Raw genomic sequence first — 18785 nt, 5'->3', positions numbered from 1 at the left:
GCCCAATGTTATGGTCCTCTATGTCAGTCCTCTAATACAGGACTAGAAAAAGCCCAATGTTATGGTCCTCTATGTCAGTCCTCTAATACAGGACTAGTAAAGGCTCAGTGTTATGGTCCTCTAATACAGGACTAGTAAAGGCTCAGTGTTATGGTCCTCTAATACAGGACTAGTAAAGACCCAGTCCTCTAATACAGGACTAGTAAAGGCCCAGTGTTATGGTCCTCTAATACAGGACTAGTAAAGGCTCAGTGTTATGGTCCTCTATGTCAGTCCTCTAATACAGGACTAGTAAAGGCCCAGTGTTATGGTCCTCTATGTCAGTCCTCTAATACAGGACTAGTAAAGGCCCAGTGTTATGGTCCTATATGTCAGTCCTCTAATACAGGACTAGTAAAGGCCCAGTGTTATGGTCCTCTATGTCAGTCCTCTAATACAGGACTAGTAAAGGCCCAGTATTATGGTCCTATATGTCAGTCCTCTAATACAGGACTAGTAAGTATTATGGCTCAGTGTCCTAATGGACTAGTAAAGGCTCAGTGTTATGGTCCTATATGTCAGTCCTCTAATACAGGACTAGTAAAGGCCCAGTGTTATGGTACTCTAATACAGGACTAGTAAAGGCACAGTGTTATGGTCCTCTAATACAGGACTAGTAAAGGCTCAGTGTTATGGTCCTCTATGTCAGTCCTCTAATACAGGACTAGTAAAGGCCCAGTGTTATGGTCCTCTATGTCAGTCCTCTAATACAGGACTAGTAAAGGCCCAGTGTTATGGTCCTCTAATACAGGACTAGTAAAGGCTCAGTGTTATGGTCCTCTATGTCAGTCCTCTAATACAGGATGAGTAAAGGCCCAGTGTTATGGTCCTCTAATACAGGACTAGTAAAGGCCCAGTGTTATGGTCCTCTAATACAGGACTAGTAAAGGCCCAGTGTTATGGTCCTCTAATACAGGACTAGTAAAGGCTCAGTGTTATGGTCCTCTAATACAGGACTAGTAAAGGCCAGTGTTATGGTCCTCTAATACAGGACTAGTAAAGGCTCAGTGTTATGGTCCTCTAATACAGGACAAGTAAAGGCTCCCTCTAATACAGGACTAGTAAAGGCTCAGTGTTATGGTCCTCTAATACAGGACAAGTAAAGGCTCAGTGTTATGGTCCTCTAATACAGGACTAGTAAAGGCTCAGTGTTATGGTCCTCTAATACAGGACTAGTAAAGGCTCAGTCCTCTAATACAGGACAAGTAAAGGCTCAGTGTTATGGTCCTCTAATACAGGACTAGTAAAGGCTCAGTGTTATGGTCCTCTAATACAGGACAAGTAAAGGCTCAGTGTTATGGTCCTCTAATACAGGACTAGTAAAGACCCAGTGTTATGGTCCTCTAATACAGGACTAGTAAAGGCCCAGTGTTATGGTCCTCTAATACAGGACAAGTAAAGGCTCAGTGTTATGGTCCTCTAATACAGGACAAGTAAAGGCTCAGTGTTATGGTCCTCTAATACAGGACTAGTAAAGGCCCAGTGTTATGGTCCTCTAATACAGGACAAGTAAAGGCTCAGTGTTATGGTCCTCTAATACAGGACAAGTAAAGGCTCAGTGTTATGGTCCTCTAATACAGGACTAGTAAAGGCTCAGTGTTATGGTCCTCTAATACAGGACTAGTAAAGGCCCAGTGTTATGGTCCTCTAATACAGGACTAGTAAAGACCCAGTGTTATGGTCCTCTAATACAGGACTAGTAAAGGCCCAGTGTTATGGTCCTCTAATACAGGACTAGTAAAGGCTCAGTGTTATGGTCCTCTATGTCAGTCCTCTAATACAGGACTAGTAAAGGCCCAGTGTTATGGTCCTCTATGTCAGTCCTCTAATACAGGACTAGTAAAGGCCCAGTGTTATGGTCCTATATGTCAGTCCTCTAATACAGGACTAGTAAAGGCCCAGTGTTATGGTCCTCTATGTCAGTCCTCTAATACAGGACTAGTAAAGGCCCAGTATTATGGTCCTATATGTCAGTCCTCTAATACAGGACTAGTAAAGGCCCAGTATTATGGTCCTATATGTCAGTCCTCTAATACAGGACTAGTAAAGGCTCAGTGTTATGGTCCTATATGTCAGTCCTCTAATACAGGACTAGTAAAGGCCCAGTGTTATGGTACTCTAATACAGGACTAGTAAAGGCACAGTGTTATGGTCCTCTAATACAGGACTAGTAAAGGCTCAGTGTTATGGTCCTCTATGTCAGTCCTCTAATACAGGACTAGTAAAGGCCCAGTGTTATGGTCCTCTATGTCAGTCCTCTAATACAGGACTAGTAAAGGCCCAGTGTTATGGTCCTCTATGTAGGTCCTCTAACAGGACTAGTAAAGGCTCAGTGTTATGGTCCTCTATGTCAGTCCTCTAATACAGGATGAGTAAAGGCCCAGTGTTATGGTCCTCTATGTCAGTCCTCTAATACAGGACTAGTAAAGGCCCAGTGTTATGGTCCTCTAATACAGGACTAGTAAAGGCCCAGTGTTATGGTCCTCTAATACAGGACTAGTAAAGGCCCAGTGTTATGGTCCTCTAATACAGGACTAGTAAAGGCTCAGTGTTATGGTCCTCTATGTCAGTCCTCTAATACAGGATGAGTAAAGGCCCAGTGTTATGGTCCTCTATGTCAGTCCTCTAATACAGGACTAGTAAAGGCCCAGTGTTATGGTCCTCTAATACAGGACTAGTAAAGGCTCAGTGTTATGGTCCTCTATGTCAGTCCTCTAATACAGGACTAGTAAAGGCCCAGTGTTATGGTCCTCTAATACAGGACTAGTAAAGGCTCAGTGTTATGGTCCTCTATGTCAGTCCTCTAATACAGGACTAGTAAAGGCTCAGTGTTATGGTCCTCTATATAGGTCCTCTAATACAGGACTAGTAAAGGCTCAGTGTTATGGTCCTCTAATACAGGACTAGTAAAGGCTCAGTGTTATGGTCCTCTAATACAGGACTAGTAAAGGCCCAGTGTTATGGTCCTCTAATACAGGACTAGTAAAGGCACAGTGTTATGGTCCTCTAATACAGGACTAGTAAAGGCTCAGTGTTATGGTCCTCTAATACAGGACTAGTAAAGGCCCAGTGTTATGGTCCTCTAATACAGGACTAGTAAAGGCTCAGTGTTATGGTCCTCTATATAGGTCCTCTAATACAGGACTAGTAAAGGCTCAGTGTTATGGTCCTCTAATACAGGACTAGTAAGGCCCAGTGTTATGGTCCTCTATGTCAGTCCTCTAATACAGGACTAGTAAAGGCCCAGTGTTATGGTCCTCTAATACAGGACTAGTAAAGGCTCAGTGTTATGGTCCTCTATGTCAGTCCTCTAATACAGGACTAGTAAAGGCTCAGTGTTATGGTCCTCTATGTCAGTCCTCTAATACAGGACTAGTAAAGGCCCAGTGTTATGGTCCTCTAATACAGGACTAGTAAAGGCTCAGTGTTATGGTCCTCTATGTCAGTCCTCTAATACAGGACTAGTAAAGGCCCAGTGTTATGGTCCTCTAATACAGGACTAGTAAAGGCTCAGTGTTATGGTCCTCTATGTCAGTCCTCTAATACAGGACTAGTAAAGGCTCAGTGTTATGGTCCTCTATATAGGTCCTCTAATACAGGACTAGTAAAGGCTCAGTGTTATGGTCCTCTAATACAGGACTAGTAAAGGCTCAGTGTTATGGTCCACTATGTCAGTCCTCTAATACAGTAGTAAGGCCAGTGTTATGGTCCTAATAATACAGGACTAGTAAAGGCTCAGTGTTATGGTCCTCTCTAATACAGGACTAGTAAAGGCTCAGTGTTATGGTCCTCTATGTCAGTCCTCTAATACAGGACTAGTAAAGGCTCAGTGTTATGGTCCTCTATGTCAGTCCTCTAATACAGGACTAGTAAAGGCCCAGTGTTATGGTCCTCTATGTCAGTCCTCTAATACAGGACTAGTAAAGGCCCAGTGTTATGGTCCTCTATGTCAGTCCTCTAATACAGGACTAGTAAAGGCTCAGTGTTATGGTCCTCTATGTCAGTCCTCTAATACAGGACTAGTAAAGGCCCAGTGTTATGGTCCTCTATGTCAGTCCTCTAATACAGGACTAGTAAAGGCTCAGTGTTATGGTCCTCTATACAGTCCTCTAATACAGGACTAGTAAATGGCCCAGTGTCCTCTAATACAGGACTAGTAAAGGCTAGTTAAAGTCCTCTAATACAGGACTAGTAAAGGCTCAGTGTTATGGTCCTCTATGTCAGTCCTCTAATACAGGACTAGTAAAGGCTCAGTGTTATGGTCCTCTAGGACTAGTAAAGGCTCAGTGTTATGGTCCTCTATGTCAGTCCTCTAATACAGGACTAGTAAAGGCTCAGTGTTATGGTCCTCTATGTAGGTCCTCTAGGACTAGTAAAGGCTCAGTGTTATGGTCCTCTAATGTCAGTCCTCTAATACAGGACTAGTAAAGGCTCAGTGTTATGGTCCTCTAATACAGGACTAGTAAAGGCTCCTCTAATACAGGACTAGTAAAGGCTCAGTGTTATGGTCCTCTAATGGACTAGTAAAGGCTCAGTCCTCTAATACAGGACTAGTAAAGGCTCAGTGTTATGGTCCTCTAATACAGGACTAGTAAAGGCTCAGTGTTATGGTCCTCTAATACAGGACTAGTAAAGGCTCAGTGTTATGGTCCTAGTAAAGGCTCAGTGTTATGGTCCTCTACAGGACTAGTAAAGGCTCAGTGTTATGGTCCTCTAATACAGGACTAGTAAAGGCTCAGTGTTATGGTCCTCTATGTCAGTCCTCTAATACAGGACTAGTAAAGGCACAGTGTTATGGTCCTACAGTCCTCTAATACAGACTAGTAAAGGCTCAGTGTTAGTCCTCTAATACAGGACTAGTAAAGGCCCAGTGTCCCTCTAATACAGGACTAGTAAAGGCTCAGTGTTATGGTCCTCTATGTCAGTCCTCTAATACAGGACTAGTAAAGGCCCAGTGTTATGGTCCTCTAATACAGGACTAGTAAAGGCTCAGTGTTATGGTCCTCTATGTCAGTCCTCTAATACAGGACTAGTAAAGGCTCAGTGTTATGGTCCTCTAATACAGGACTAGTAAAGGCTAGTGTTATGGTCCTCCTCCTCTAATACAGGACTAGTAAAGGCTCAGTGTTATGGTCCTCTATGTAGGTCCTCTAATACAGGACTAGTAAAGGCTCAGTGTTATGGTCCTCTAATACAGGACTAGTAAAGGCTCAGTGTTATGGTCCTCTATAGTCCTCTAATACAGGACTAGTAAAGGCTCAGTGTTATGGTCCTCTAATACAGGACTAGTAAAGGCAGTGTTATGGTCCTCTATGTCAGTCCTCTAATACAGGACTAGTAAAGGCTCAGTGTTATGGTCCTCTAAGGACTAGTAAAGGCTCAGTGTTATGGTCCTCTATGTCAGTCCTCTAATACAGGACTAGTAAAGGCTCAGTGTTATGGTCCTCTATGTAGGTCCTCTAATACAGGACTAGTAAAGGCTCAGTGTTATGGTCCTCTATGTAGGTCCTCTAATACAGGACTAGTAAAGGCCCAGTGTTACCTCTATGTAGGTCCTCTAATACAGGACTAGTAAAGGCTCAGTGTTATGGTCCTCTCTAATACAGGACTAGTAAAGGCCCAGTGTTATGGTCCTCTATGTCAGTCCTCTAATACAGGACTAGTAAAGGCTCAGTGTTATGGTCCTCTATGTAGGTCCTCTAATACAGGACTAGTAAAGGCCCAGTGTTATGGTCCTCTATGTCAGTCCTCTAATACAGGACTAGTAAAGGCCCAGTGTTATGTCCTCTATGGTCCTCTAATACAGGACTAGTAAAGGCCCAGTGTTATGGTCCTCTATGTCAGTCCTCTAATACAGGACTAGTAAAGGCTCAGTGTTATGGTCCTCTATGTAGGTCCTCTAATACAGGACTAGTAAAGGCTCAGTGTTACCGTCCTCTATGTAGTCCTCTAATACAGGACTAGTAAAGGCCCAGTGTTATGGTCCTCTATGTCAGTCCTCTAATACAGGACTAGTAAAGGCTCAGTGTTATGGTCCTCTAATACAGGACTAGTAAAGGCCCAGTGTTATGATCCTCTATGTCAGTCCTCTAATACAGGACTAGTAAAGGCTCAGTGTTATGGTCCTCTATGTAGGTCCTCTAGGACTAGTAAAGGCCCAGTGTTATGGTCCTCTATGTCAGTCCTCTAATACAGGACTAGTAAAGGCTCAGTGTTATGGTCCTCTATGTAGGTCCTCTAATACAGGACTAGTAAAGGCTCAGTGTTATGGTCCTCTATGTAGGTCCTCTAATACAGGACTAGTAAAGGCTAAAGGCCTCTAATACAGGACTGTTAGTGTTACCGTCCTCTATGTCAGTCCTCTAATACAGGACTAGTAAAGGCCCAGTGTTATGGTCCTCTATGTCAGTCCTCTAATACAGGACTAGTAAAGGCTCAGTGTTATGGTCCTCTATGTCCTCTAGTCCTCTAATACAGGACTAGTAAAGGCCCAGTGTTATGGTCCTCTATGTCAGTCCTCTAATACAGGACTAGTAAAGGCCCAGTGTTATGGTCCTCTAATACAGGACTAGTAAAGGCCCAGTGTTATGGTCCTCTATGTCAGTCCTCTAATACAGGACTAGTAAAGGCTCAGTGTTATGGTCCTCTAATACAGGACTAGTAAAGGATCAGTGTTATGATCCTATATGTCAGTCCTCTAATACAGGACTAGTAAAGGCACAGTGTTATGGTTCTCTATGTAGGTCCTCTAATACAGGACTAGTAAAGGCTCAGTGTTACCGTCCTCTATGTTGGTCCTCTAATACAGGACTAGTAAAGGCTCAGTGTTACCGTCCTCTATGTAGGTCCTCTAATACAGGACTAGTAAAGGCCCAGTGTTATGGTCCTCTATGTCAGTCCTCTAATACAGGACTAGTAAAGGCTCAGTGTTATGATCCTCTATGTAGGTCCTCTAATACAGGACTAGTAAAGGCCCAGTGTTATGGTCCTCTATGTCAGTCCTCTAATACAGGACTAGTAAAGGCCCAGTGTTATGGTCCTCTAATACAGGACTAGTAAAGGCCCAGTGTTATGGTCCTCTATGTCAGTCCTCTAATACAGGACTAGTAAAGGCTCAGTGTTATGGTCCTCTATGTAGGTCCTCTAATACAGGACTAGTAAAGGCTCAGTGTTACCGTCCTCTATGTAGGTCCTCTAATACAGGAATAGTAAAGGCCCAGTGTTATGGTCCTCTATGTCAGTCCTCTAATACAGGACTAGTAAAGGCTCAGTGTTATGGTCCTCTATGTAAGTCCTCTAATACAGGACTAGTAAAGGCCCAGTGTTATGGTCCTCTATGTCAGTCCTCTAATACAGGACTAGTAAAGGCCCAGTGTTATGGTCCTCTAATACAGGACTAGTAAAGGCCCAGTGTTATGGTCCTCTATGTCAGTCCTCTAATACAGGACTAGTAAAGGCTCAGTGTTATGGTCCTCTATGTAGGTCCTCTAATACAGGACTAGTAAAGGCCCAGTGTTATGGTCCTCTATGTCAGTCCTCTAATACAGGACTCCCAGTGTTATGGTCCTCTAATACAGGACTAGTAAAGGCTCAGTGTTATGGTCCTCTATGTCAGTCCTCTAATACAGGACTAGTAAAGGCTCAGTGTTATGGTCCTCTATGTAGGTCCTCTAATACAGGACTAGTAAAGGCTCAGTGTTATGGTCCTCTATGTCAGTCCTCTAATCCTCTACAGGACTAGTAAAAAGGCTCAGTGTTATGGTCCTCTATGTAGGTCCTCTAATACAGGACTAGTAAAGGCAGTGTTATGGTCCTCTATGTCAGTCCTCTAATACAGGACTAGTAAAGGCCCAGTGTTATGGTCCTCTAATACAGGACTAGTAAAGGCTCAGTGTTATGATCCTCTAATGGACTAGTAAAGGCTCAGTGTTATGGTCCTCTAATACAGGACTAGTAAAGGCCCAGTGTTATGGTCCTCTAATACAGGACTAGTAAAGGCCCAGTGTTATGGTCCTCTATGTCAGTCCTCTAATACAGGACTAGTAAAGGCTCAGTGTTATGGTCCTCTATAGTAAAGGCAGTTATGGTCCTCCAGTCCTCTATACAGGACTAGTAAAGGCCCAGTGTTATGGTCCTCTAATACAGGACTAGTAAAGGCTCAGTGTTATGATCCTATATGTCAGTAATACAGGACTCAGTGTTATGGTCCTCTAATACAGGACTAGTAAAGGCCCAGTGTTATGGTCCTCTAATACAGGACTAGTAAAGGCTCAGTGTTATGGTCCTCTAATACAGGACTAGTAAAGGATCAGTGTTATGATCCTATATGTCAGTCCTCTAATACAGGACTAGTAAAGGCTCAGTGTTATGGTCCTCTATGTAGGTCCTCTAATACAGGACTAGTAAAGGCTCAGTGTTACCGTCCTCTATGTCAGTCCTCTAATACAGGACTAGTAAAGGCTCAGTGTTATGGTCCTCTATGTAGGTCCTCTAATACAGGACTAGTAAAGGCTCAGTGTTATGGTCCTCTATGTAGGTCCTCTAATACAGGACTAGTAAAGGCTCAGTGTTACCGTCCTCTATGTTGGTCCTCTAATACAGGACTAGTAAAGGCTCAGTGTTACCGTCCTCTATGTAGGTCCTCTAATACAGGACTAGTAAAGGCCCAGTGTTATGGTCCTCTATGTCAGTCCTCTAATACAGGACTAGTAAAGGCTCAGTGTTATGATCCTCTATGTAGGTCCTCTAATACAGGACTAGTAAAGGCCCAGTGTTATGGTCCTCTATGTCAGTCCTCTAATACAGGACTAGTAAAGGCCCAGTGTTATGGTCCTCTAATACAGGACTAGTAAAGGCCCAGTGTTATGGTCCTCTATGTCAGTCCTCTAATACAGGACTAGTAAAGGCTCAGTGTTATGGTCCTCTATGTAGGTCCTCTAATACAGGACTAGTAAAGGCTCAGTGTTATGGTCCTCTATGTAGGTCCTCTAATACAGGACTAGTAAAGGCTCAGTGTTATGGTCCTCTATGTTGGTCCTCTAATACAGGACTAGTAAAGGCCCAGTGTTATGGTCCTCTAATACAGGACTAGTAAAGGCCCAGTGTTATGGTCCTCTATGTCAGTCCTCTAATACAGGACTAGTAAAGGCTCAGTGTTATGGTCCTCTATGTAGGTCCTCTAATACAGGACTAGTAAAGGCCCAGTGTTATGGTCCTCTATGTCAGTCCTCTAATACAGGACTAGTAAAGGCCCAGTGTTATGGTCCTCTAATACAGGACTAGTAAAGGCCCAGTGTTATGGTCCTCTATGTCAGTCCTCTAATACAGGACTAGTAAAGGCTCAGTGTTATGGTCCTCTATGTAGGTCCTCTAATACAGGACTAGTAAAGGCTCAGTGTTACCGTCCTCTATGTCAGTCCTCTAATACAGGACTAGTAAAGGCCCAGTGTTATGGTCCTCTATGTCAGTCCTCTAATACAGGACTAGTAAAGGCTCAGTGTTATGGTCCTCTATGTCAGTCCTCTAATACAGGACTAGTAAAGGCCCAGTGTTATGGTCCTCTATGTCAGTCCTCTAATACAGGACTAGTAAAGGCCCAGTGTTATGGTCCTCTAATACAGGACTAGTAAAGGCCCAGTGTTATGGTCCTCTAATACAGGACTAGTAAAGGCTCAGTGTTATGGTCCTCTATGTCAGTCCTCTAATACAGGACTAGTAAAGGCTCAGTGTTATGGTCCTCTATGTCAGTCCTCTAATACAGGACTAGTAAAGGCCCAGTGTTATGGTCCTCTATGTCAGTCCTCTAATACAGGACTAGTAAAGGCCCAGTGTTATGGTCCTCTAATACAGGACTAGTAAAGGATCAGTGTTATGATCCTATATGTCAGTCATCTAATACAGGACTAGTAAAGGCTCAGTGTTATGGTCCTCTATGTAGGTCCTCTAATACAGGACTAGTAAAGGCTCAGTGTTACCGTCCTCTATGTCAGTCCTCTAATACAGGACTAGTAAAGGCTCAGTGTTACCGTCCTCTATGTCAGTCCTCTAATACAGGGCGAGTAAAGGCACAGTGTTATGGTCCTCTAATACAGGACTAGTAAAGGCTCAGTGTTATGGTCCTCTATGTCAGTCCTCTAATACAGGACTAGTAAAGGCTCAGTGTTATGGTCCTCTATGTCAGTCCTCCAATACGGGACTAGTAAAGGCCCAGTGTTATGGTCCTCTAATACAGGACTAGTAAAGGATCAGTGTTATGATCCTATATGTCAGTAGGCTCAGTGTTATGGTCCTCTAATACAGGACTAGTAAAGACCCAGTGTTATGGTCCTCTAATACAGGACTAGTAAAGACCCAGTGTTATGGTCCTCTAATACAGGACTAGTAAAGGCTCAGTGCACTACATTTGTGATTTTTTTTAAACATGAAAAAACATTTGTAAATTGAATCTGTTCAAAACAGTTAATTACTGTATTGTACATTGTTTTTCTTCATGGTGATGGAAAGTCTACAGGTACAAACCTAGATGACCAGCCTATATACAATACTTGAATGTAAATTTACAGTGGTTTGTAAGGATGGTCAATTAATACTGCACAAAAAGTGGTTGTTTTCCATGTTATTTTATCAAGAAAAACATTTAATTTGATGCAGATGTTTTGTGTCTTCGTCCATGACTTTGCACTTTTGTATGTAATTGTTTAGGACAGGGTTTTGTTCTTTCTGGATTCCAGTAGAATGACAATCGCAGAGAAGGGGACAGGGAAACAACTCTCACAATTCCAACTATTGAATCCTGCTAGATATACTGTTCCTAATTTTACAACTACCTTTTTTTGGCAAGGCAGTGATGCTGTTTTTTTTGTTGCTTGCTCTACAGAGGTCTATATTAGTCCCCGAATACCAGTAAAGGCCCAGTGCACTACTTTTGTAAAATAATGTTGTAAAAAAAAAAAACATTTTTTTTTTTATTACTATATTTTTTTGGGGGGGGGGGGGGGGATTTTTCAGGTTGTGCTGCAGCACCCTCAGCACCCCTACTTCCTGCGGCTATGTAGGAGTGGCTCTGTGATGGAAAGAGTATGGTGACTTCTTCAAACGTCACCTGTCCTTTTGTCCAATAAACATTTTTCATGTATAGTGATGTTTGAAAAGACTGACGCAATCTAAAGCTATCTGAGGTTTCCTGTCTATGTGACTCTACCACCCTCAAACCCTCCCTACCTCCCTATCTCCCTCCCTACCTCCCAACCTCCCAACCTCCCTCCCTCCCTCCCTACCTCCCAACCTCCCTCCCTCCCTACCTCCCAACCTCCCAACCTCCAGTGCTGTTGGCTAAAAGGGATACGTGGGTGACCGGGTCTATCGCTAAACATAATGTTGCTGTATGATGACACAGCATAAACTACATGACATTCTGGTGAGTGATTGCGTAATGCAGTCATGCAATGCCATGGCGTAATGCTGTCATGACTTGCTGTCGCTATCACCAACAAGCCATTTAGACAGCTGTGATTTAGGTTATTCATTCTGTTAAATGCTGTCTTTTTGAGTCATTGCTCACTGTGTCATGAAACTTCAAACAATTCCGAGAATAACCTTTTGGTGTAATTTGATCTGTCTAATTCAGTCGACTCTTTGGCACCATACTGACATGTTATCAGATGCCACTGACATTTGACTACATGTCTAAAGATGGTGTCCCTGAAGTATTTTTCCACCGAGTTGGAAGCATGAGGCCCTCTGGTCTCATCGGAAGTTTAGACTGGGCTCAGTGATGTTGAACCTCTGCTGGACGCTAAGACCTTTATCGAGAACTATGGTTCCTCGCAACTAACCTCAACGTATGTGCCCTGCTGGTCTCAGTGGAATGCATTCACTCCAGGGGGCCTTGCGGCTGGATCCCATTTCAATCTTTAAGGTGTCCAGTTTCACTTACAGCGATTGCACACTGCTTCTGACCTGTGTTGACCTTCAGGGATGACAAATCTAGGATATCCGTTTGAACACTGAACAAAAATATAATTTTTTTACTGAGTTACAGTTAAATCAGTCAATTTAAATAAATTCATTAGTCCCTAATCTATGGATTCCACATGACTGGGCAGGGACACAGCCATGGATTGGCCTGGAAGGGGATAGACCCACCCATTTAGGAGCTTGGTCCAACCAGTGGGGAGCCATGCCCAGCCAATCAGAATACGTTTTCCCCCCTCTCAGACGGATGTAGAGGTCCTTGGCTGGTGTGGTTACACGTGGTCTGTGGTTGTGAGGCCGGTTGGATATACTGCCAAATTCTCTAAAATAACTTTGGTGGTGGCTTATTAACATTCAATTATCTTGCAACAGCTCTGTTGGACATTCCTGCTGTCAGCATGCCAATTCCACGCTCCCTCATAACTTGAGATATCTGTGGCATTGTGTTGTCACAAAACTGCACATTTTAGAGTGGCCTTATATTGTCTCCAGCACAAGGTGCACCTGTGTAATGATCATGCTGTTTAATCAGCTTCTTGATATGCCACACCTGTCAGGTGGATGTATTATCTTGTCAAAGGAGAAATGCTCACTAACAGGGATGTAAACAAATTTGTTCTCCAAATTTGAGAGAAATTATCTTTTTGTGCATGGGATCCTTTATTTCAGAAGAAAATGGGACCAACACTTTGCATGTTGAGTTTATATTTTTGTTCAGTATATATAATTTATAATTACAAAGCCATTTGATGCACAAAGCTTGAGTGACTATAGCAGTGTGTTAACATTGCAAGGTGTATGTTTGGCTGTGCTCTGGAATTACACACCTAGCGATGTTGGCGCTCAATTTTTGTTAAACTTTTCGTCTCTCCCCTCTCTTGACAGATGTTTGGTTGTGGTGCGGTGGCTCAGCTGGTGCTTAGTGGAGGATCTCATGGCATGTTCCTCACCGTGAACTTTGCTTTTGGCTTCGCTGCCACCCTAGGGATCCTGGTCTGTGGCCAAGTATCAGGTACGCACATCATATGACTAGGTGTATAGGTTCTCCTTGAACAGATTTGTTCCCATGAGTTGTTCTAAGGCTCAACCTATAATAGTCATGTGTTCTTCTGCCTGATAAATGACTGTGTTGCAGTGTTGGAAAGGTACTTCCTTTTGGAGAGAAGCCGTCCTGCTTTAATGTTAACAATCTCTCAACGTGTGTTATTCCCAGGAGGCCATCTAAACCCGGCGGTGACCTTTGCCCTCTGCCTGCTTGGGAGAGAACGCTGGAGAAAGTTCCCAATGTACTTTGCCTTCCAGACACTTGGCGCTTTCCTGGGCTCCGGGATCATCTTTGGTCTGTACTTTGGTGAGTCCTCTGACATGTCCAGGGATGGAACTGATGCATCCATTGGACGAATCAGTGTATAGTGTAACACCTTTTTAAAGTTGATGTTATCTCATGATGTTTGTCTGTGTGTAATCTCCTCACAGACGCTCTGTGGGGCTTTGCTGGAAAGCTCATCGTTACCGGGCCCAACGCCACCGCTGGCATCTTCGCCACCTACCCTGGCGTACATCTCAACCTGCTCAATGGCTTCTTTGACCAGGTTAGCATCTTCCTTCTGCATACAACCCCCAAACTGATTAGGTCAGGGAACAGAGCTACTAGTATATTGGAAATTCTCCATGTTAATGGAAGTGTCTCTATCTCAGGTGATTGGCACGGCAGCGTTGATCGTGTGTATCCTGGCCATCGTAGACCCCTACAACAACCCCATCCCCCAGGGCCTGGAGGCCTTCACGGTGGGCTTCGTGGTGCTGGTCATTGGCCTGTCCATGGGCTTCAACTCCGGCTACGCCGTCAATCCTGCCAGGGACCTGGGGCCTCGTCTCTTCACCTCCCTGGCAGGCTGGGGCACCGAGGTCTTCACGTGAGTCCTCCCACAATCCTGTACACCTTTCTGCATTATTCTAGTTGCCTCCTCATCTCTCTGCTTGTCTTCACACCTCTTCTTCTGTATTCTATCACTATACATCTACCCCTTTGTTGAATGTCCTGGTTCGGGCTTTGTGCATTATTGATATGCAGATGAGACAAAATGGGAGATGGTAATGATGGAACAAACAGCTAAAAGCAGAGGATGCCAAGATTAAGAATATATCTTTCTCCGGTATCTTGTGTAATCCATGTCTTTGCTTCTCTCTCTCTCTCTCTCTCTCTCTCTCTCTCTGGTCCTCACAGTGCCGGTAAGTGCTGGTTCCTGGTGCCCATCTTTGCCCCGTTCATAGGCTCCACCTTCGGGGTGATAGTCTATCAACTGATGGTGGGCTACCATCAAGAGGGAGAGGCTCGCGACAAGAAGAGGAGGGAGGATGAGGAGAAAGAGGAAGTCAGAGTCAGACTCACTAATATCACCAAAAAGGATGTCCTAAAGGAAGAGATGGTATGAGTCTCTTAACCTACCACTCTCCAGCAGCCTTCACTCCCCACCACTACCACCACTACTACTACCACTACTACTACCACCACCAACACCACTAATACCACCACCACCACCACTACTACCACCATCACCACAACCACCACCACTACTACCATCACCACCACCACCAACACCAACACTACTACCATCACCACCACCACCAACACCAACACTACTACCATCACCACCACCACTACTACTACCACCACCCCCACCAACACTACTACCATCACCACCACCAACACTACTACCACCATCACCACCACCACCACCACCACCACCACCACCACCACCACCACTACCAACCCCACCACTACAAGCATCCAATAGCCCTAAAGCGAGTCCCAGTGGGGGGTACGGTCTCCTGGAGGGCCGGTGGGTCTCTCACCATCCTTGACTCTGACAGCTGTGTGTCTGTAAGGAGACAAATACAGCACACACATGCACAATGGACTGCAGTCTTTTCCCTAGCATTAGCATCACTCCAGTATATTTAGCTCTAGGCTTCCTTTGTCTTACATTGCAGCTTAATTGTGTCCTTAAGTAAAAAGGGTGAATGTCATGACTCAAACAGAATTATATTAATTCTAAACGTTTAGAAGCAATGGAAGTTTATATCCTAATATCTTTAGAGCTACTGTTTGAAATGTTTTCTATGTTTTATACTGATTGTATGTGTCTCAGAGGAGGCTGGTGGGAGGAGCTATAGGAGGATGGCCTATTGTAATGGCTGGAATGGAATTAATGGAACGATATCCAACACATCAAACATATGAAAACTACATGAAGTTGACTCCCTTCCATTAATTCCATTCCAGCCATTACAATGAGCCCGTTCGTCTATTGCTCCTCCCACCAGCCTCCTCTGATGTGCCACGACCAGAGTACTGGAATTTCTAAAATGTCAATGTCAACATTCTTCTCACAAGGAAATGCCTGCTTTTTCTTGTTACGGAAATTGAACGAATACCTTCAAACAGTGAACGTAGGTTGAATTTAACCAGATGTTTTCCTGGTCAGAGGAAAGAGAACACCTCTCTATGGGATAGGTAGTGTGATAATGACTTTTGATTAATGCTTGTTATGTCATTACATGTAATACAGACTGTATACTGTCTATCTGTTGGCAAGGTAACAAGACTACAAGCAGAAAACAATCCGTTCTGTATATCTTATTGTTCAGAGAGTTAACAACTAGCTAGCTATGAAGTGTTCAAGCAGTATACTTTGATTGTTTCATGGCAACACAGCCTTCTGACCTCTAATTGGAGTGATGAAAACCACTGTTCTTCTTTCCTTCAACAGCTCTTAGGTTTCTCACCATATGAAAACATGATGAAAACCACTGTTCTTCTTTCCTTCAACAGCTCTTAGGTTTCTCACCATATGAACACATTTGAGATTCATTGATTTGATTCATTTTCATTGGGTTTGATTGCCAACACTTTTTGCTTGTAAATATATGCAGTATTTAAACCTGTCAATAAAACCACTGCCATATGTGCCTTGTGTCAGTAACACGTTGCTAGGGTTCTAATCCCTATGCCCTAAGGCCTTTGGTATATTGTTAGTTGGGTCAGGAGTATTTTTTTGTACTATCATTATAATAAAGTTATGTTATGGTTTAAATGTGGTTCATGATATGAGGTTTCATGTCTTGTCCTGTTCTCTTCTCCTTCTCCACACACGCATGCACACACTCATGCACACCCACCCTTGTACTTTAAAAAAATGGCCACACCCTCCCCCCTCATTCAATTAACTCAACAACAAAAATTAACAACCACAAATAACTATAACTGTAGCGATACTGTGTTTATAAATGTGGATATCAATTTTACCCCAGCATGGTTTTGTGGTAGAGTCCATGCCAAGCAGGGCTAAAGGCCAGAAGGTTGTGGGTTCACAGACCACCATGGACGAGCTCACTCTCCCTGCCTGTTTCAGTACACTACGTAGTAATTTGCATATACCCTGCCCCTTCCCCATATCCCAATTAGTGCCACCCATGAGTGAGAAACCTAGGCTCCCAAAACACACAAATAATCAATACTCACATGGACTGTCATAGCTAATGACCACCGTGGAGAGGATGGCTGTTCTAGGGTGGAAGTTTGTCATTGGGTTAGCTGAAACTTTGAAATTGATGATTCAAGAGGAACAACAAAACCGTCCTAGAGTTTTAGCCAGCACCACCCTCGCGCCACTTTAAAAATATTAAGGTATTTTTTCCTGAGTTTTAATCATCAAATCAATAATCATCAAAACATCAAATCCAATCACATTTTTTAAATCAAATGTTATTGGTCACATACACACATTTAGCAGATGTTTTTGCGGGTGTAGTGAAATGCTTGTCCCCTTAGCTCCAACAGTGCAGTAATATTTAACAATTCACGTTATTATTGGTTCATCACTTTTATCAATTTTTTAAATGTTCTTTTTTTACTGTTTTTTTATCCATAACATTTTAAGTGGATCCAACAAGTTTCATGCCTTTTAACACATTATCATGTTATTATTGTGTTATTTCATGTCATAACTTTTATCCACTTTTAAACAGCTGCTTTTACTCCCACTGGTATTTGATTTGTATCCCCTTATGGAGAAGCACAGGATCTGCCAGCTTTAAAGAACTCTACACTGAAAATGCATACACAAAATAGGTGCTTAAACCTAAAAGGGTTCTTTGGCTGTCCTCATAGGAGAACCCTTTGAAGTAACCTTTTTGGTTCCAAGTAGAACCCTTTTAATTCCAGGTAGAACCCTTTTGGTTTCCATGTAGAACCCTTTCCAAAGAGAGGGTTCTACCTGGAACCATAAAGGCTTCTACCAATAACCAAAAAGGGTTATCCTATGAGGACAGCCCAAGAACCCTTTCGGAACACTTCTAAGAGTGTACGTACCTGGAGTGAACTCTTAATACATGCATACCGACCCAGAGTGGATTCTCAATCATATTAATTTAAAACACGCATACCGACCCAGAGTGGATTCTCAATCATATTAATTTAATACATGCATACCTACCTGCAGTGACTTATTAGAAAAATATATACGTATAAATATATACGTATATATATATATATATATATATATATATATATATATATATATATATATATATATATATATATTAAAACATGCATACTTAGTCAGAAAAGCCTTAAACAGGAAAACCTACACCAATACTTACCCGAATTCTGACCTGAGTTCCGAACCGAGGTGTACCCGCTGTGTTGCTGCTCGGAAGAAGACCTGTGTGTAATCCTGTTGAACAGTGGAAACACAAACACAATCAAGATCAACAACCTCCACAACCACTCAACCAACTACTCACAATCACAGAGCACCACACCCTCCCAGCATCCTGAAGAGCATCGCCTATTTATTCTATTTATTTTTTGGTATTTTACCCTCTTTTTCTCCCCATTTTCAGTCTTCTCTCATTACTGCAACTCCCCAACGGGCTCGGGAGGCAATGGTTGAGTCATGTGTCCTCCGAAACATGACCCGCCAAATGGCGTTTCTTAACACCCGCCTGCTTAATCCGGACGCCAGCCGGACCAATGTGTTGGAGGAAACACCGTTCACCCGACGACTGAGGTCAGCCTGCAGGCGCCCGGCCCGCCACAAGGAATCTCTAGAGCGCGTTGAGCCAAATAAAGCACCCCCGGCCAAACCCTCCACTAACCCGGACGACGCTGGGCCAATTGTGCACCTCTGTATGGGACTCACAGCCAGATGTGATACAGCCCACGATTGAACCCGGATCTATAGTGATGCTTCTAGCAGTGCCTTAGACCACAGTATTGCCTTAGACCACAGCATTGCCTTAGATCACAGCAGTGCCTTAGACCACAGCATTGCCTTAGACCACAGCAGTGCCTTAGACCACAGCAGTGCCTTAGACCACAGCATTGCCTTAGACCACAGCATTGCCTTAGACCACAGCATTGCCTTAGACCACAGCAGTGCCTTAGACCACAGCAGTGCCTTAGACCACAGCATTGCCTTAGACCACAGCATTGCCTTAGACCACAGCAGTGCCTTAGACCACAGCAGTGCCTTAGACCACAGCATTGCCTTAGACCACAGCATTGCCTTAGACCACAGCAGTGCCTTAGACCACAGCATTGCCTTAGACCACAGCAGTGCCTTAGACCACAGCAGTGCCTTAGACCACAGCATTGCCTTAGACCACAGCATTGCCTTAGACCACAGCAGTGCCTTAAACCACAGCATTGCCTTAGACCACAGCAGTGCCTTAGACCACAGCATTGCCTTAGACCACAGCAGTGCCTT

General features: G+C 43.6%; 1 protein-coding gene and 1 long non-coding RNA gene across 2 annotated transcripts in view; both read left to right on the top strand.

The window, feature by feature from the left end:
* Positions 1 to 14610, top strand: part of aqp3a (aquaporin 3a) — an 18194-nt gene extending 3584 nt beyond the window's left edge. The window contains exons 2-6 of the mRNA XM_046348008.1: positions 12898 to 13024; positions 13226 to 13363; positions 13489 to 13604; positions 13711 to 13928; positions 14240 to 14610. Of these exons, the coding sequence (XP_046203964.1) occupies positions 12898 to 13024; positions 13226 to 13363; positions 13489 to 13604; positions 13711 to 13928; positions 14240 to 14447 (807 nt within the window). The 3' untranslated portion in view covers positions 14448 to 14610. The remainder of the gene's footprint in view (positions 1 to 12897; positions 13025 to 13225; positions 13364 to 13488; positions 13605 to 13710; positions 13929 to 14239) is intronic.
* A 65-nt stretch (positions 14611 to 14675) lies between these two features.
* Positions 14676 to 16113, top strand: LOC124033412. Its single transcript, XR_006838383.1, has 2 exons — positions 14676 to 15792; positions 15855 to 16113. It is a non-coding gene; the product is annotated as an uncharacterized LOC124033412 (long non-coding RNA).
* Positions 16114 to 18785: the final 2672 nt, after the last annotated feature.

Source organism: Oncorhynchus gorbuscha, linkage group LG04, assembly GCF_021184085.1.
Source record: "Oncorhynchus gorbuscha isolate QuinsamMale2020 ecotype Even-year linkage group LG04, OgorEven_v1.0, whole genome shotgun sequence".
NCBI lineage: Eukaryota > Metazoa > Chordata > Actinopteri > Salmoniformes > Salmonidae > Oncorhynchus > Oncorhynchus gorbuscha.
Note: the sequence above shows the minus strand (reverse complement) of the source record. Positions and strands in the feature narration are given on the sequence as shown.